This window comes from Ornithorhynchus anatinus, chromosome 3 (assembly GCF_004115215.2).
Source record: "Ornithorhynchus anatinus isolate Pmale09 chromosome 3, mOrnAna1.pri.v4, whole genome shotgun sequence".
In the NCBI taxonomy this organism is placed as follows: domain Eukaryota; kingdom Metazoa; phylum Chordata; class Mammalia; order Monotremata; family Ornithorhynchidae; genus Ornithorhynchus; species Ornithorhynchus anatinus.
The window spans coordinates 96,533,943-96,554,385 of record NC_041730.1 but is presented as its reverse complement, the minus strand read 5'-3'; the positions used below and the strand labels follow the sequence as shown (position 1 = coordinate 96,554,385).

The following is a 20,443-nucleotide window of genomic DNA, read 5'->3' as shown; positions in this document are numbered from 1 at the left end:
TTTGGGACTGAGGGTGCTTAAAGGGTATCAAGTGCATAGGCAGCACACAAAGGAGAGGGAGAAGGGGAAATGAGGACTTAGTTGGGGGAAGCCTCTTGGAGGAGATATTATTTTAATAAGCCTTGAAGGTGGGAAGAGGGTGGGGTTCTGTTGTATATAAAGGAGACGAAGCTCCTGGCCAGAAGCAGGATGTGGATGAAGAGTTGGTGGTGAGATAGAAGAGATCGAGGTACAGTGAGTAGGCCGGTGTTGGAGGATTGAAGTAGGCCGACCTGGTTATAGTAGGAAATCAGCGAGGTAACGTAGGAGGGAGCAAGGTGATTGCTTTAAAGCCGATGGTAAGGAGTTTCTGTTTGATGCGCTGGTAGATGGGCAACCATTGAAGGTATTTGAAGAGTAGAGAGCTATGAACTGAACCTTTTTTTTTTTTAGAAAAATGATCTGAGTAGCAGAGTGAAGTAAGGACTTGAAGTTGGGAGAGACAGGAGGCATGTCAGCGAAGATGCTGATGCAGTAGTATGGGTGGGATGTGGTAAGTACTTGGTTTGGCATCGTAGCAGTTCAAGTTGAGAGTTAGCGGGGATTTTAGTGATGTTGTTAAGGTAGAATTGACAGGATTTGGTGAAAAATTGAATATTTGGATTGAATGAGAGAGATGAGTCAAGGATAACGCCAAGGTTAGGGGTTGTGAGATAGGGAGGATGGTGGTGTCTAAGGTGACCAGAAAGGCAGGGGGAAGACAGGGTTTGGGTGGGAAGATGAGTTCTCTTTTGGACTTAAGTTAGAGGTGTCTGCCGGACATTCAGGAAGAGATGTCCTGAAGGCAGGAGAGAGATCTGAGAGAGGGTGGGGTTGGAGTTGAAGATTTGGAAATCATCTGCGTAGAGATTGCAGATGATGATGACAATAATAATTGTGGTATTCATTAAGCACTTACTATATGCCAGGCACTGTACTAAGCGCTGGGGTAAATACACATTTGTCAGGTCCCTGTCCTGCATGGAACTCCAGTCTTAATCCCCACTTTTAAAATGAGGTTATTGAGGCTCAGAGAAGTTAAGTGACTTACCCAAGTTCGCAGAGCAGACAGGTGGTGGAGCTGGGGTTAGAACCCATGTCCATCTGTCACTGAGGCACATGTTCTATGAGAAGCAGCATGGCTTAGTGGAACGAGCATGGGCTTGGGAGTCAGAGGTCCTGGGTTCTAATCCTGGCTCTGCCACCTGTCTGCTGTGTTACCTTGGTCAAGCCACTTAACTTCTCTGTGCCTCAGTTACCTCATCTGTAAAATGCAGATTACTTAATTCCCCTGTACCTCCCCCAGTGCTTAGAGCAGTGCTCGGCACATAGTAAACGCTTAACAATATCATCATTATTATTATTATGTTCTGTCCACTAGGCCATGCTGCTTCTCAGTTGAAGCCTTGAAGTTGGAAGTTTTCTATAACTGGAAACTTTTTGTAAATCTTATGCTGGAAGTTCTTGAAGGGTTTTAGTTTCAGATTTTTTGGTTTTAGCATTGTGCTGTAAATTTTATTAATCTACCACAGTACTTAAATAACAAACAGAACTTCTTTTTCCCCTGTTGCCATCAATAAGTCATCTTTGCCCACTGAGAGAAAAGGTCAAGCTGTAGGTTTAGTAAAGGAAGACATGAATACTAGGATTCCTTTTCAGAGTTTTTCAATGTATACTTTTAGCAGCTATATCTTTTTAAAACACTCTACTTTGTCTTTTTATTCTTGCTTTAATATCTAATTTAAATCCTTGAACATGCAGGTTTAACCTCCATCACACTTTATTTTATTTAATATCTCAAATACTTGACTTTGTAAAATACTTTTATTTTGGTATGGTAAATTCCAGTCAGAGGCAAAATTTGAATAGTTTTAATAATATTCACCAAACCACTGTCCATTATCTTTGAACTCACATTAATGAGGGTATGTAAGCAGGTTTATCAGCATTGAACACGTTTTAGTTTTTGAGTGCTCTGAATGTTTATTTGTTGTATTCCTTTTTCCCATTGATCATAGGTAAGAGGGTTTATCCCTCTTAGGGTTGCACCTAGAGAGTTTCCAGTTCTCTACCAGTCTCAACTGTAGGAGAGAGAGTCAAGCAGAAGCATTTCCATTCCAGCTTGCGCAGTGGCTAGTGAGTGGAAGGCATTATGATACTAGTCAAAACTCACCTGCACTGGGCAGCAGCAGCAGCATAGGAGAGAGTAAAGGGTGGAGACTAAAGTTTACTGCATGGAAGGAGGCAATGGTAAACCACTTCCATATTTTAACCAAGAAAACTATGGATCCACTCCCAGAACGATTGCAAATGTAGCTGGGGTGTCGCGGGAGAGATGTGTCAGGGCTCTCCATCACCTTGCCCCCTCCTACCTCTCCTCCCTCCTCTCTTTCTACTCCCCACCCCGCACGCTCCGCTCCTCTGCCACCCACCTCCTCACCTTTCCCCGTTCTCACCTATCCCACCGTCGACCCATGGGCCACGTCCTCCTGCTGTCCTGGAATGCCCTCCCTCCTCCCCTCCGCCAAACTAATTCTCTTCCCCTCTTCAAAGCCCTACTTAGAGCTCACCTCCTCCAAGAGGCCTTCCCAGACTGAGCTTCCCCTTTTCCCTCTGCTCCCTCTGCTGCCCCTCTGCCCCCCCTTCCCCTCCCCTCAGCTAAGCCCCCTTTCCCCCCCTTTCCCTCTGCTCCTCCTCCTCCCTCCCCCTCCCCTCAGCACTGTGCTAGTCCGCTCAATTGTGTATATTTTTATTACCCTATTTATTTTGTTAATGAGATGTACATCCCCTTGATTCTATTTATTGCTATTGTTTTTGTCTGTCCCCCCCGATTAGACTGTAAGCCCGTCAGTGGGCAAGGACTGTCTCTATCTGTTGCCGATTTGTACATTCCAAGCGCTTAGTACAGTGCTCTGCCCATAGTAAGCGCTCAATAAATACTATTGAGTGAATGAATGAAATGTGTCCTTGGAGTTGCTATGGGTTGAAGATGATTTGACAGCATAAGACAAGATGGTCTATGATTTTAGTCTTTAGAAGTCTAGCTTTGGGGAAATGTTTTCTGCCCACAAGGGAGAATTTCTCAATTATTCCCGAAATTAGTGCCCCATGGTGGGCAACCACTTAGAGAAGCAGCTTGGAGTAGTGGATAGAGCCCGGGCCTGGGAGTCAGAAGGTCTTGGGTTCTAATCCTGACTTTGACACTTGTCTGCTGCGTGACTTTGGGTAAGTCACTTCATTTCTCTGGGCCTCAGTTATCTCAACTCTAAAATGGGGATTGAGACTGTGAGCCCCATGTAAGACAGGGACTTGTCCAACCCAATTTCCTTGTATTTCTCCCTGCTTCTTAGTACAGTGCCTGGCATCCAGTGAGCACTTAACAAATACCACAATTATTATTATTAGTAGTAATAATAATAATAAAAAACCCTTTAGTAATCACATCTCTTCCAGGAGGCCTACCCTGAATAATTTCAAATCTCCCCACTGTGTATTCTGCCAGCAGCCAGTTCAGTACTTCTGCTCCACCTAAACTTTTTAGTCCTCACAACCCCATAAAACATGCATGTATATATCAATGTATATGTTAGTACTCTTACTTCCTCATACATGCCATGTGTTTTAGGGTGCTCCACTAGATTGAGAAGTCTTTTGGGGCAGGGATCATGCCTACTAAGTCTTTTATAGTCTCCCAAGTGCTTAACACAGTGCTCAGCCCTAAAGTCAAGCAGCGTGGCCTAACAGCATAGACCTGGGAGTGGGAAGGACCTGTGTTCTAATATCAGCTCCGCCACTTGTCTGCTGTGTAACCTTGGGAAAATCCCTTCTCTGTGCCTCAGATGCTGTAAAATGGGGATTAGGACTGTTAAATCCTATTTGGGATAAGGACTGTGTCCAACCCGATTATCTCATATCTACCCCAGGACTTGTACTCTCCCAGTGCTTAGAACAGTGCCTGGCACATAGTAAGCACTTAACAAATACCGTAAAAAAATAGGCAAGAACTGAATGGTTGATTTTTCAACTATCAATGGCCAGATTAATAAATAATGGGTTGGGAGAAGGGGAAGACGATGCTGAATGATGTGGACAGCATATCAAACTAGCAGTCTGTCTTAGAGCAATTTGAAGATGATTGTGAAGTAAATGAATTCAATAGCAACCCTTTAATTTGTGGTATTTTGAATTCTCCAGTAATGTGAGGGTTGAATTTTTGCAAAGCCTCACACTGAGGAAAACCTACGCTCAAGGTCTCCCTCAGGTCCCCTTGTGCCTGCATGGCACCCTGCGTACAAGCATTTTCTTCAGGTGGCGTGACACGACGAGCTGAAACAGGCTCATATTGCCAGAAGCCTGTTCCTTACCTCCTTAATCATGTAATAGCCAAAACGCATCTTTGCAAGCACTTATGGCAGAATGGGGGGAGAACGCGTCATAAAGCACTAATGTCAAACCAGTTCTGATGGTTGCTGCATTTTTCCTCCTCATTTCCAGTCACCGTTTCTTTCCTCTCTTGAAATTTCTGTCCTCTCTGTCCATATCATCCAACCAGAATGGGTGTGTGTATGTGTGGCGGTGGGGTGGGGTATGGGGAAGTCTATAATCTATCTATGGCTGTCTCTAACTACCTTTCTCTGTATTTTTTACTCCTGTTCTTGCCTCTCACTCTCCTCCCTAGTCATCTCCTCATTTCCCCTTCTAATTCCCCCGTGCCTTCATCACTATGATAAATGTATATATTTCCTCAGTGCTTAGTACATTGCTTGACACGAAGTAAGTGCTTCACAAATACCATAATAATATGAAGTGCTATCTCTCATGGGGCTCATAACCTATCTTATCCCAGACTGTAAGCCCACTGTGGGCAGGGAGTGTGTCTGTTTCCTGTTGTACTATCCTAAGTGCGTAGTCCAGTGCTCTGCACACAGTAAGCGCTTAATAAATACCATTGAATGGGAAACAGAGACCCAGAGAGATGAAATGACTTGCCCAAGTGCCCTGCACGAAGGGGGCAGAGCAGAAACTAGAACACATTTCTGCCGGCATCCTTTCCTATAGCCTTTCTAATAGGTCATGCTACCACCAAAGCTAATGCTTTGCCAGCAGGCCTGGTAACCTGTCCCAGTGGCCTGCAGACATAAGGTTGCTGGCTGCTTGCACCTACACGTTCTGAAGTCATTCCAAGACTGGGGATGCCTTCCAAAAAAGACACTTCAAAATACCTCTGTGCAAAATACATCTCTCGCTCCCCTCCCTGCCTCCTTCCCTTCCTTCCTCCACTCATTCTTTCATTCAGTCGTATTTATTATGTGCTTACTGCTTGCAAAATAAGATGGACAGGGAGGGAGTGGGGAAAAGCTGAATCTCTGGATCAGTTAGTTAGCCTTCTTCTGAGGCTCCCTGGGGGTACATTTCCCCAAAGTCTTTCAGCACATCAGCCTGTTAAAGTTAACATGGTTTGTTGATCCATCTCTCTCCCGTTTCCTCCCCCTTCATCCCCCGCCTCCCCCAACCTCCCACTTAGACTTAGCTAAAAAGAATTTCAGAAAAGCACTGAGAAAAAGTGTCATTTTTCCTATGCAGATCCAGCCACTAGGGTCAGGAAGAAAAGCTCAGAGTATTTAATACGGAAGCAGGAAGCTGTATTTAAAATTGGCCAAGAATAACCCAAGTTCAAGACTCAATTTCATGTCTGTGAACTGCCTTAGGCATGCAAACTTCTGATTAAAAACTAATAATCTGTGCAAGCCTGCATCTGTCAAAAGCACATATGTAAAGCAAGGGAGGCTACCTTCCTTCTGGCCATTCCTAAACAGATAAAGCCACACCCATCGTCTTTATGTGTGATCAGCAGTGTGCAGGGAGGGTATGGGAACATTCCAAGTTGTCCTCTAGTTTGCAAATTCCTCCTGGGGAGGAATCGTGTAGTACTGTATTTTCCCAAACACTTAGTGCAGTGCTTTGCACATTTCAGTAGGCGCTCAATAAATACAGTTGATGCCGATGACTAAGCAATCAGTAAATTCCATTGATTAATTGATGGGTTGAACTTTATATCCAGGGTCAGTGGCAGCTTGTGTAGACAGATAGGCATATTGCAGACTGGGTCTCGAAAACTGCTGTCTTGACTCATCCAGGACACAAGTTGTGGGTTTGATTAAAAAGAGAAAAAGTTCTTCCCGGGGGCAGAGGTCACCTGCCTGCTTGAGGAGGGGGAGGAGGAGAATGCCGAGCCTCAGGTCAGTCCCACAGATGACCCAAACAAATGCCAGCAGAAGTAATGGTCAGGGCTCAGGTTATTGCTTTTGTTGTTTTAACTTGTAAAGGCAATTTTTTAAAGTAGTATTTGTTAAGCACTTTCTATGAGCCCGGTCCAAAGAGCTGCGGTAGATACAAGCTAATCTGGATGGACACAGTCCCTCTCCCACATGGGGCTCACAGTCTTAATCCCCATTTTACAGATGAGGTAACTGAGGCCCAAAGAAGTTCAGTGACATGCTTAAGGTCACAAAGCAGATAAGGGGTGGAGTCGGGATTAGAATCCAAGTCCTCTGATTCCCAGGCCCGTGCTCTAATAATAATAATAATAATGTTGGTATTTGTTAAGCGCTTACTATGTGCAGAGCACTGTTCTAAGTGCTGGGGTAGACACAGGGGAATTAGGTTGTCCCACGTGGGGCTCACAGTCTTCATCCCCATTTTACAGATGAGGTAACTGAGGCACAGAGAGGTTAAGTGACTTGCCCACAGCCACACAGCTGACAAGTGGCGGAGCCGGGATTCGAACCCATGATCTCTGACTCCAAAGCCTGTGCCCTTTCCACTGAGCCACGTTGCTTCTCTATTCAATAGGTCATGCTGCTTTTCCGTAGTGATACAAATAATATTTGTGCATCATGTCGATTCTTAATGTTTAGATTATTTTAATGTGTGGATTAGTTATGTGGTGGTAATATTTTTTGACATTTCCTGTTAGGTATTGTTGTAAATGTTGTCAAGTACAAGGGGGTGTCATTATGGGACTGTTAACTGAGTTGCAGAAAATCTTTTTTTGGAAATATTTCATTTAAAGTGGGTTCCAGTGTGAGCACAATTTAGGAGAAAATTCAGGAATAATTCTGTTGCCTTGCCTCTCAGTTTTCTTTGACAAAGTGCTTATTTGTTTCACTGGAAAACATTTGGCACTATGTAGCAATTTAATAATAATAATAATAATAATAATAATGGTTTTGGTAAGCGTTTACTATATGCCAAGCACTGGAATAAGCTTTGGGGTGGTGACATCCACCTACCCTAATTCTCCTCGACTTCTCAGATGTCTTGGACACTGTAGACCACCCCCCTTCTCCTGGAAATATTGTCCCACCTTGGCTTCCTGACTCTGTCCATTCCTGGTTCTCCTCTTATCTCTCTGTCCATTCATTCTCAGTCTGCTTCACAGGCTGCTCCTTTGCCTCTCACCACAAAACTGTGGGAGTCCAGAGTTCTCGGTCCCCTTCTATTCTCCATCTGCACTCATTCCCTTGGAGAACTCATTTGCTCCCATGACTTCAGCTACCATCTATGCAGATGATACCCAAATCTACATCTCCTCCCCTGATCTCTCTCCCTCTCTTCAGGCCCGCATCTCCTCCTGCTTTCAAGACACCTCTACTTGGATGTCCTCTCATCACCTCAGACTAACATGTCCAAAACAGAGCATCTTGTCTTCCCATCCAAACCCTTTCCTCTCCCTGACTTTCTGGTCACTGTAGACGGCACTCCATCCTTCCCGTCTCACAAGCCTGTAACTTTGGCGTAATCCTTGACTCCCGTCTCTCATTGAACTCACATATTCAATCCATCACCAAATCCAGTCGGTCCCACCTTCACAACATTGCTAAAATCCGCCCTTTCCTCTCCATCCAGACTGCTACCTTGTTAAAATAATCACTCATCCTATTCCACCTAGATTGCTGTATCAGCCTCCTTGCTGACCTCCCAATCTCCTGCCTCTCCCCACTCCAGTCCATTCTCCACTCTGCTGCCAGGATCATCTTTCTAAAGAAACATTCGGGACATGTCACCCCTCCCTGAAAAATCTCCAGTGATTGCCCGCCCACCTCCGCATCAAACGAGAACTCCTCACCATTGGCTCTATCGCCTTGGCCGCTCCTAGCTCACCTCCCTTCTCTCCTTCTACAACCCAGCCCACACACTCCGCTCCTCTGGTGTGTACCTTCTCACTGTGTCTCGATCCCCCGTCTCGCCACTGACCCCTGGCCTTTGTCCTGCCTCTGGCCTGGATCGCCCACCCTCAGATCCACCAGACAGTGGCTTTCCCCCCACTTGAAAGCCTTACTGAAGGCATTTATCCTCCAAGAGCCTTCCCAGATTAAGCCCCACTTTTCCTCATCCCACTCCCTTCTCTGTCACCCCGACTTGCTCCCTTTGCTCTCTACCCCCTTCCCAACCCACAGCATTTATGTATGTATATATAATTTTATTTACTATATTGATATCTGTTTATTTTCATTGATGTTTGTCTTCCCCCGCTCTAGTTTGTGAGCTCGTTGTGGGCAGGGATTGCCATTGTTTATTGTTGTATTACATTTTCCCAAGTGCTCAGTACAGTGCTCTGCACGCAGTAAGCGTTTAATAAATGTGATTGAATGAATGACGGAACATGCAAATTGAGTCGGTCTCAATCCCTATCTCAGATGGAGTTCACAGTCTTAATCTCCATTTTACAGATGAGGTAACTGAGACACAGAGAAGTTGTGAGTTGCCCCAGATCACATGGTTGAGAGGCGTGGCAGCCAGGATTAGAACCCGAGTCCTTCTGACTCCCAGGCCCATGCTTTATCCACTAGGCTACGAGGCTTCTCATTTGAAGTGTATGTAACTTAGTATTACTGCCTTGTGGACTTGGCGGGTTTTAATGCCTTTGGAAAATGAAATAGGAGGTCATTCGTTCATTCAGTCATTTTGTGTGCAGAGCACTGTAGTAAGTGATTTGGCAAGAACAATACAACAACAGACACATTCCCTGCCCACAGCAAGCTCGTAGTGTAGAGAGTAGAGGGGTGTTACTTGAGAAACATGGCTGAGCCTCCTCACCAAGTAGATTGAATGTCAGAGTTGGATCATTTGAACTGAGTTCCTTCTAATATATTAGCAGCTTCTGTGAAAAGAAACACTTCTTAAACTGTCATTTTTTTCTTACATAGTGAAATAACTATAATATATAATTTTTCCTCCACCGAGGGAAATGACCATAGTCAATATATTATTTTTTGCACGGGTTCATGGTTGGAGGAATAATTACTTTGACACACCAATTTGAAATTCGAACCAAAAGTAGTGTAAAACCCCGTTCTGGAACTTTGTATGTATATTTAAAAATTGTGTGATCATTTCCCTATTCCTTCCATTTATCTTCTAAGCCATTTCTTGACCTGTTCCCATTGTAAGAAAAGGGATATGCATTTTTAGTACATTATTTCTCTATTTATTTTCATTCTCAGCACTTGCATATATTTTGATAAATAGTAACGTGTGGTATTTGTTAAGCACTTTGGGCCGAGCAGTGTACTAAGCACTTGAGTAGTTGCCATTTAGTCAGATCAAACTAATTCCTTATAGTATGTTGCTCCCTGTTTGTATTCAGTAAATATCAGTTCTCAATATCTTCTTTGTTGAAAATTACCATTTTGCAATTGACTAAGACCCTGAAAAAGTGTTGACATACTAACACTATCTTTGCACCTTTGGGGACCTCTGCTCTTAATAGTAATCTTTGGGCTGAAGAGCAGTTGGACATTTGAGGAAACTCTCTTTCAACTGTTGTACAAAATGAAAATGGCACCATTGTCACCATTAGCAGCTTGATTCCCCAGTGCTTCTTAAAATTTGAAGACTTAGTCTATCACTCATAACTATTTCAGTTTTTATCTTATCATTTTTCCATAATGCAATGACAAATAATAGATGAGTGAATTTCCAGGTTCAATTGCAGCAATCGAGAGACCAGAAGGAAGATATCAATTTGACTTTTCTATTTTGACAACTACAGTAGATTGTTGGCCAGACTGGCCCACTGGGTTAGATGTGAATGAAAAGAAAAAAGGGATGAGACACTTGTAAATAGAAGAATATTTTTAAAGAGTTTTCCTAGAGGGACTTCCTGTATATAGAGCAATGGAGATAGTAAAATAGTGTAGTGGAAAGATCACAGGCCTTGGAGTCAGAGGACCAGGGCTCTAATGATAATAATAATAATAATAATAATGTTGGTATTAAGTGTTTACTAGGTGCCAAGCACTTGTTCTAAGCACTGGGGTAGATACAAGGTCATCAGGTTAGTCCACATGGGGTTCACAGTCTTAATTCCTATTTTACAGATGAGGTAACCGAGGCCCAGAGAAGTTAAGTGACTTGCCCAAAGTCACACAGCTGACAGGTGGCGGAGCCAGAATTAGAACCCTCGACCTCTGACTCCCAAACCTGTGGCCTTTTCTCTAAGCCAAGCTGCTTCTTTATCCTGTTTCTGTTAGTTGCTGCTGTGTTTCCTTTGGCAAGTCACTTTACTTCTCTTGCCTGCATTTCCTCAACTGTAAAATGAGGATTAAATGCTTTCTCCCTCTTACTTGGAATGTGAGCCCCATGTGGAACAGGGACTGTGTGCAACCTATCTATCCCAGCTCTTAGGACTGTGCTTAATGCATATTAAGCGCTTCATAAATCCCATCAGAGTAATAGCAATGTGTGGCAAGCAAGGAAGTGCCCTTGTATCTTGGAATAGATGTGACTCAGTGATTTCAATTTGTGATTAAGAACTACTTCACTTTTTAAATGTTTGAGTTGGAAAATTGGCATCTCTCTCTCATTTGCTGCAAGTAATGTGATCCTTGTTAATATAAGGTCTTTGTCTCACCTTTCTCAGTAAACCCATTTTCCCTTTCCTTCAGCTAAGACGTGAGAAGATCGACCTGGAAAACACATTGGAACAAGAACAAGAAGCGCTAGTAAATCGTCTCTGGAAAAGGATGGATAAACTTGAAGCCGAAAAACGGTTTGTTATTATCTGCCACGTTCACCTCATTGGGGTTTTATGCTTCTGTATATAAATGCATCAGGCGACTGACCTTTTAAAATTCCACTGCACAGTATTACGTGGCATTTTAGTCTGCTGAAAGGAGTAGTTGAAAGATTTATTTCATTTGCGTCCTTCAACTTTACTGCTTAAATGCTTTGCTTGGCTCTCAACAAGCTGTTGAAATATAGTTTGCCTGCATGGGGCCACTCCATTCTAGCTTATAAGCACCCAAAAAAGCTATATACTTTGAGCGGGTATGACAGGGAGATGGACACGTGAGAAGCCATGGGTTCATTCAGAGAGAGGCAGAAGGGAGATGGGGAGGAGAGAGAAAATGTGTGAGGTGCAAGGGTGGAGATATAAGTATTCTGTGCCCTCTCTATGTCATTTCCTCTGCTCCTCTGCTCTCAGACAGAGAGATAAGAGGAGAACCAGGAATGGACAGAGTCAGTGAAGCCAAGGTGGGACAATATTTCCAGGAGAAGGGGGGTGGTCTGCAGTGTCCAAGACAGCTGAGAAGTCGAGGAGAATTAGGGTAGGTGGATGTCACCACGCCAAAGCTTATTCCAGTGCTTGGCATATAGTAAACGCTTAACTAAAATGGCTGCTTGGGCCGAAAGCAAGGCCCAAGGGAGTCTTATTGGACTTTTCGTGTCCCACTCCTGAGGGAGAGGTGTTGAGGCTGCAGCCACTGTCTGCGTGGCCAAGGAGAAGAAAGAAATTAGCTTGCTACCACTATTGCTCAGTTAGTGCTAATTTACTGAATGCTTCCTTTGTGCAGAGCACTGTACCAAACCTGGAAAGGCACAAGACAACTGAGTCAGTAGACATGATCCCTGCCCATAAAGGAGCTTACAGTCTGAACCAGGTAGCGAAGCCACACCATGACTGCTGCTGTTTCACTGCCTGTTAATGGGTCAGAGGGACACACCCAAAGAGATAGATGTTGTGTCTACTCCTTCCTATAACCCAGATCTCCCAGCCAATCACCTAGAAGTTTTTTTTGCCAACATAAGCACTTGTTACTGGCAATCCTCAGCTTTTATATCTAATGAAGATACAACTGAACAATTCAGCCGTGTTCATTAACCTCCCAGAAAGTGCCTTGGTGTTTAATACAGTGAATTGCACCCAGTGACCAACTCAGTAAATACTCTTCTGAAGGGTGATTGCATTCTTGGTCCTCACCATTATGATGACCATCCGCTTTCAGGTGTATCTTGATTCTTTCTAGTCTCTTGGGTCACAAAATATGCTATTTGCGATCCTATATGTCATATATTTAATGCATACTATTCATTAAATATTCTGAAAGATGATTGCGTTTAGTCCTTGCCATTATGATAAACATCCGCTTTCAGATCTTTTTTCTGTTCTTTCTAGTCATTTTAGATCACAAAATATGTTGTTGGCGATCCTTTATTTAAACCCAAACTGTCCTCATGTTACAGCCCCAGAAAATAGCTCAGTATGGGATTTTGCTTAAGATCTGAGTATTTAGAAAATCACTCCAAAATTACTGCTCCAGTTACTTTAAATTTAGTTTCCTTTGGAATCAGAGTGGTCCATTGCAGGTATGGTGCTTTAGAGAATTGTGATGTGTGTGTATTCTGTTCACCCTGGGAGCTTTAAGATAATAGTAGGGAAACACCCTTATCCAAATGCCAGGGAAATGGTTGCGGCAGTGGAAGGGTGCAAGTTGTGATTGTGGAAAAGGAAGCTGGATTAGACCAGTTCAGGTAGCTTGGAGGAGAAGGCCCAAAAAGGACCAATGAAAGACCTGTCCTCAAAGCTCACCTCTCCCTCCCCCATGCTACCACCCCAGACCTTCCTAATAAAGCAGAGTTCTGCCTTTGAAAAAGGTATTTGATACTTTTCCTAAGTAGAATGAGGTCTTTATCAAAGGATAAAAATATGAATGTTCCTCAGGAGTTGAGAATGTGTTTTCTGAAAGTAGGAAGGTCCTATATTAGCAGTTTTAAATTTAAGGCAGTTGCAGCCTAGTAGTCTAACTCTTCCCAAGTAAATAAGTCTTAACACTTTGCCCTGAAAAGGAACAAACCTAAGCGTTTGGGGACTGTATGGATAGAAGTAATTTTGGAAAAAATTGCCCTGTCAGGCTTTAATTAGGGATTATGAAATCTCTTGACGATCTTAGACATAGTAGGATGCACACTGAGAGCAGGTTCCTTAAGCCCCAAATCTCTTGTTGTAAAATCAGCAACCTGACCCATAACCCTGAGTGAAAAGATGCACTTTATGGTACAGATTTTCACTTTGGACTCATTGTCACTGATGTTATAAGAGTTAATATTCCTAGGGTAATTGGAGTAGAATTTTTTAAGCTCTGTTTTCCCATAGTATATCATTTACTCCAGAGTTCAGTGCCATTTTCTCATCTAGAGCTCTATCTAAAACAAAAAAATGAGGCAGGAAGAAAGATTAAGGGAAAGTGAAGATTTTTAAAGTCCTTGAGTTGATTCATCGCCTCCTAGTAAAAACCCTACCCTCATAATAAAATAAATGCTTAAGTTCATAATGATGTAATGATTGTGGTATTTGTTAAGCATTTATTATGTGCCAGGCACTGTACCTAGTGCTGAGGTGGATACCAGATAGAAACTCAGCATGGCTCAGTGGGAAGAGCCTGCGCTTGGGAGTCAGAGGTCATGGATTCTAATCCTGGATCCACCACTTGTTAGCTGTGTGACTTTGGACTAGTCACTTCACTTCTCTGTGCCTCAGTTACCTCATCTGTAAAATGGGGATTAAGACTGTGAGCCCCACGTGGGACAACCTGATCACCTTGTATCCCTCACCAGTGCTTAGAACAGTGCTTCACACATAGGAAGTGTTTAACAAATGCCGTCATCATTATTATTATTATTACAAGCAAATTAGTTTGGACATAATCCCTGTCTTGCATGGGCATCACACATACATAAAATGAGCACTCAGTCCTCAGGGTCATTGTTTCTTTGGCCAACCATGCCTTATACACCAAGTGTATCAAATTTAATTTTTGATGCAGAATCTTGCAGGAGAAATTAGACCAACCCGTTTCTGCTCCACCGTCACCAAGAGACATATCCATGGAAATTGACTCTCCAGAAAACATGATGCGCCATATCAGATTTTTAAAGAACGAAGTTGAAAGATTAAAGAAACAACTCAGAGCTGCACAGTTACAACGTAAGTAAATGGCCTCATCTCTCATATTTCATGTCTTAAAATCATTGTTTTCATACAGTTCTGAAAATACAGCTGTATGAACAAAGAGCAGATTTAGAATCATTTTGTGGATTAAGGACAATATTCATTCATTCATTCATTCAATAGTATTTATTGAGCGCTTACTATGTGCAGAGCACTGTACTAAGCGCTTGGGATGAACAAGTCGGCAACAGATACAGTCCCTGCCGTTTGACGGGCTTACAGTCTAATCGGGGGAGACGGACAGACAAGAACAATGGCAATAAACAGAGTCAAGGGGAAGAACATCTCGTAAAAACAATGGCAACTAAATAGAATCGAGGCGATGTACAATTTATTAACAAAATAAATAGGGTAATGAAAATATATACAGTTGAGCGGAGGAGTACAGTGCTGCGGGGATGGGAGGGGAGAGGTGGAGGAGCAGAGGGAAAAGGGGAAAATGAGGGTTTAGCTGCGGAGAGGTAAAGGGGGGATGGCAGAGGGAGTAGAGGGAGAAGAGGAGCTCAGTCTGGGAACGCCTCTTGGAGGAGGTGAGTTTTAAGTAGGGTTTTGAAGAGGGAAAGAGAATCAGTTTGGCGGAGGTGAGGAGGGAGGGCGTTCCGGGACCGCGGGAGGACGTGACCCAGGGGTCGACGGCGGGATGGGCGAGACCGAGGGACGGTGAGGAGGTGGGCGGCAGAGGAGCGGAGCGTGCGGGGTGGGCGGTAGAAAGAGAGAAGGGAGGAGAGGTAGGAAGGGGCAAGGTGATGGAGAGCCTTGAAGCCTAGAGTGAGGAGTTTTTGTTTGGAGCGGAGGTCGATAGGCAACCACTGGAGTTGTTTAAGAAGGGGAGTGACATGCCCAGATCGTTTCTGCAGGAAGATGAGCCGGGCAGCGGAATGAAGAATAGACTGGAGTGGGACGAGAGAGGAGGAAGGGAGGTCAGAGAGAAGGCCGACACAGTAGTCTAGCCAGGATATAACGAGAGCCCGTAACAGTAAGGTAGCCGTTTGGGTGGAGAGGAAAGGGCGGATCTTGGCGATATTGTAGAGGTGAAACCGGCAGGTCTCGGTAACGGATAGGATGTGTGGGGTGAACGAGAGGGACGAGTCAAGGATGACACCGAGATTGCGGGCCCGAGAGACGGGAAGGATGGTCGTGCCATCCACGGTGATAGAGAATTCTGGGAGAGGACCGGGCTTGGGAGGGAAGATGAGGAGCTCAGTCTCGCTCATGTTGAGTTTTAGGTGGCGGGCCGACATCCAGGTGGAGACGTCCCGGAGGCAGGAGGAGATGCGAGCCCGAAGGGAGGGGGAGAGGACAGGGGCGGAGATGTAGATCTGCGTGTCATCTGCGTAGAGATGGTAGTCAAAGCCGTGAGAGCGAATGAGTTCACCGAGGGAGTGAGTGTAAATGGAGAACAGAAGAGGGCCAAGAACTGACCCTTGAGGAACTCCAACAGTTAAAGGATGGGAGGGGGAGGAGGCTCCAGCGAAGGAGACCAAGAATGACCGGCCAGAGAGGTAAGAGGAGAACCAGGAGAGGACAGAGTCCGTGAAGCCAAGGTGAGATAAGGTATGGAGGAGGAGGGGATGGTCGACGGTGTCAAAGGCAGCCGAGAGGTCAAGGAGGATTAGAATGGAGTAGGAGCCATTGGATTTGGCAAGAAGGAAGTCATGGGTGACAATACCATGGTTCACTACTAGTCCGTCTAGCTTGTAAACTTGTGGTGGTCAGGGATTGTGTTTATTGTTATATTATACTTTCCCAAGCGCTTAGTACAGTGCTCAGCACACAGTAACTACTCAGTAAATACACTTGACTGACTGACTACTGATGTGTGTATTTAGAATTTGCTAGCATTAGGGCTTGTGTTCTGCGATTGTTCTCAAAATAGAAAATAAAACCTAAAAGGCGTGAGACATTTTGTGTATCTTGAAACAAAGCTGTATAGCCATGAATAGTTGCAACTAAGTGTCCTTCCTCTGCCTAGAGTGTTCTAGTTTCCAAAACATGGGATATCTTTGGTTTTCAATAACTCAGTCTGGGCTCTATGTTTTATGCTTTCAGTAAACTGCATTGGATGAATTGCTTGATATAGGACTTTCACTGTATACTGTGGCAATTAACAGAAGTCATGGTGCAGCATGTGGAAAATGACCAGTTTGCCCATGTTTAAGTGTATAGATTTAATTGCATTTTCCTTCATATATCTGAGCTGTTTGTTTCCTCTAAATCACCACTGGCCCATTTCAGTCAATTGGTGTGCACTTAACTCCATGCAGAGCACTATACTAAGCACCTCGGAACATTCAGTATAGTAAATAGATGCAATCCCTGCCCTCAGAAAGTTTACATCTAGCAGGGGAGACAGACATTAAAATTAATCAGAGGTAGGGCCAAGCAACAGAGTATGAGGATACGTACGAAAGTGCCCTGGGGGGGTGGAGATGGACTATCAAAGTGCTCAGTGGGTCAGACTTCAGAGTAGGTGTCACAAAAGGAAGGGAGAATAGGATGGGGAGATGGGAGGTTAATCAAGGAAGGCTTCCTGGAGCAGGTATGATTTTGTAGGTCTTTAAAGATAATAATAATAATAATAATGTTGGTATTCGTTAAGCGCTTACTATGTGCCGAGCACTGTTCTAAGCGCTGGGGTAGACATAGGGGAATCAGGTTGTCCCACGTGGGGCTCACAGTCTTAATCCCCATTTTACAGATGAGGGAACTGAGGCACAGAGAAGTTAAGTGACTTGCCCACAGTCACACAGCCGACAAGTGGCAGAGCTGGGATTCGAACTCATGAGCCCTGACTCCAAAGCCCATGCTCTTTCCACTTAGCCACGCTGGAGAGAGTGCTGTTGTGAGAGAGAGTTCCAGGCTGGCTGGACAGATTGAGGCAGGAGGGATCATCAGCCAGGGGCAAGATTGAGGTACAGTAAGTAAGTTGATAAAGTAAGGTGTCCAGGCTGGATCATAGTGGGAGAGGAGCAATGATAAGTAGGAGGGAGAGAGCTGAAGGGGGTTTAAGTAGGGTTTTAAAGCTGATGATGAGGCGTTTCTGCTTGATGTGGAGATGCATGGAGGTTCTTGAGTTCGATCAGGTGTGCAGAGTGATTTTTTTTTTTTTTTAGAAAAATGATATAGGCAGCAGAGTGGATTGTGGACCGGAGATGGGAGCAAGAGAGGTCAACGAGAAGGCTGAAGCAGTAGTCAATAGGATATGACAAGTGCCCAAACCAGGGTGGTAGCAGTTTGGATGTAGAGAAAGATGTGAAGATAGAACCGACAGTGTTTGGTGACAGACTGAATGTGTGTGGTGAATGAGAGAGATGAGTCAAGGATACAGCCATAGTCAGGGACTCATGAGTCAGGGTGCTTGGTGGTACTGTTGACAGCAATGGCAGAGTCTGGGAGAGGACAGGGTTTGTGTGGGAAGATGAGGAATTCTGTTTTGTATATGTTAAGATTGAGGCATCAGTGGGACGTCCAAGTAGAGATGTCCTGTAGACAAGAGGAAATGCAAGACTGAAGAAAGAGAGATGTGGGGGCTGGAGAGGTAGATTTGAGAATCATCTGTGTAAAGACAGTAGTTGAAGCGGAGGAGCAAATGTGTTCTACAAGGGAGTGGGCAGGGTTGGAGAATAGAAGAGGACCGAGAACTGAATCTTCAAAGACCTCCACAAATAGGAAGTGGAAGCCAGAGGAGGAACTGGTGAAAGAGACGGAGTAGGAGCAGCCAATGACCTAGTTGGAAATATTTTCAGAACCCTATCAGCAATAATTTTTTTTTGTTGTTCAGTGTTTTGCTATGCCTGCTAGGGAGTGTTGTTTTGTCAGGTGGCAGAGTTGATGGAAGTCAATGGTTTAGAGGTGGAGCTGAGAATTACCCGCTCCATGTAGCAGCTGGTGGTTTCTGGGGTCACTGAGAGACTTTGGGAAAGTTAACCTCTTGAATTGCTTGGCAGGGTGACGTTTTGCACTTGCCTTAAGAAGGGTGGCAACTGACAGCACTGAAGAATTTCAGGTGCTCCTTTGCTGACCTTCCTCCCCCCTCCCTTCTCCCCACTGTATTTTTTTATTAAATTCTTATTTCAAAAACCAAAACCAAAAGCAGTATGTATTTTATCTTTGGGAACAATTAGCGTTGGCACTCCTGTGTCATCTTAGTGACGTTCAGAAACTTTTTGTTTTGAATCTGATGAAAGACAAGCACTTTCATCGCAGCGCAGGCAATACATGCGGTGCAATTCATTACATGATCTAGGTAAGGGTGTCATCAATACACATCCCAAAGTACTCTGGGGAAATTCACTGACCCTACCTGTTTAATTCTGGGTTTTTAGAAGATTTAGTACCCTCTTCCTTAAAGCAGATACCTAAAACAACGAGGCTGTTATTTGGAGAGCAACTTGCCAGAATTGTGTTGAGAAAAAGAGTAGCAGCTCCAATGTGTCCATAAATCATCAGCCCTCGAGGTTACCCCTGACTCAGTAGTTGGGAAATGAAGAGGAATGGGCAAGATTAATTTGGAAAGGGCAGAGGAGGAAACGGTGCTAAAAGGAGAAGATACTGGAAACTGGAAAGATGAAAACCAAGGGGAACAATGCACTCCCCAACTTCACTCAATAATAATAATAATAATCACGGTGGTATTTGTTAGACGTGTGTCAAGCACTGTTCTAAACGTTGGAGTAGATATAAGCTAATCAGATTGCTCCATGTGGGGCTCCTAGTCTTAAATCCCATTTTACAGCTGAGGTAACTGAAGCACAAAAAGGTGAAGTGACATGCCCAAGGTCACACAGCAGACAAGTTGTGTTCCAGAGGAGTCTGTAGAGCCGAGTGTCCTCTGTGATTTCACCCCCTTCTTTCTCCAGTCCACTTCTTTCTCCAGTATAGGTTCGCAGAGGAAGAATGGAATTTGCCCTGTGAGCAGCCATTATTTAGAGTAATAATAATTATAGTACTTATTAAGTGCTTTACTGTGTGCCAAGCTGTTCTAAGCGTTGGGTTAGATACAGGGTAGTCGATCCTTTTCCCACAAAGGGCTCACACTCTTAATCCCCATTTTACAGTTGAGGTAACTGAGGCCCAGAGAAGTGAAATGACTTGCCCAAATTCACACAGCAGGCATGTGGCAGAGCCGGGATTAGAACCAATGACCTTTCTGACTCCCAGGTCCGTGCTCTATCCACCAAGCCATGCTGCTTCTCTAGGCACGCTGCTTCTCTAGCTTGATATTGTAACAAGAAGACATATGATCCCACATGCGGCCTTGACGCTTTCATCCCCCTTTTTCTTGTAATCTGTTTCTGGCGGCTTTTGAAGGGGACAGTAGGAACAGTTTCAGACTGCCGGAATTCCCAGGGCCCAAGACTTGGACCTGAATTGTTGACCTTCTCCCTGCTTTTTATCCTCAGTAAATAGGATTCAGGGGGCAAGATCATGGTATCGTTTTCCTTTAGCAGAGGGGAAAGTCCATGCTGGGCAGTGCTTGATTTGCAAGAAACTAGACCAAGAGCATCAAGCAATTTATCAAAGTTGTGTCATAACTTAGAGGGATTGAGGTGGGGCCGGGGGTTGTTTGGGGGTGGGGGTTGGTGAAAAAAACATTGATCTCAGACACTTGATGTCATCCACTTTTGCATTTCAAAGAGAACTGTGTGAACATAGTTGATGGAAAATTCTGACATTTCAGATTCGGAGAAAATGGCCCAGTATTTGGAGGAGGAACGTCACATGAGGGAAGAGAACCTGCGGCTCCAGAGGAAACTGCAGCGGGAAATGGAGCGAAGAGAGGCCCTGTGCAGACAGTTGTCAGAAAGTGAATCCAGCTTAGAAATGGATGATGAAAGGTTTGTGTGTTTCCTAAAATCTTCCAGTGATAATACCCGTGGTTTTCTTAAGAGTACATTACAAATAAAGAGAGAATAGAGATAAATTGAAAATAAGATAATTAAAGGGACATGGAAATTAGAAGCCACATCACCACTCTGTTACCCTAACTATGGATGTTGTGGGTGGATTGTACTGTTTGGATGCAGATGCAAAACACCTAGATCAATGTTGAATTTAAGCCCAAGCAAGCACAGTCTGTGAGTTAGAATTCCATCTTGGTTCAGGCACACAGGAGTTGGGCACAGCAAATAC

The 20,443-nt window shown here is 44.2% G+C and overlaps 1 protein-coding gene across 1 annotated transcript in view; it reads left to right on the top strand.

Moving 5' to 3' along the window:
• Nucleotides 1-20,443, top strand: part of CCDC6 (coiled-coil domain containing 6) — a 109,488-nt gene that overhangs the window by 68,768 nt on the left and 20,277 nt on the right. The window contains exons 4-6 of the mRNA XM_029060039.2: nt 10,968-11,071; nt 14,127-14,287; nt 19,992-20,148. Of these exons, the coding sequence (XP_028915872.1) occupies nt 10,968-11,071; nt 14,127-14,287; nt 19,992-20,148 (422 nt within the window). The remainder of the gene's footprint in view (nt 1-10,967; nt 11,072-14,126; nt 14,288-19,991; nt 20,149-20,443) is intronic.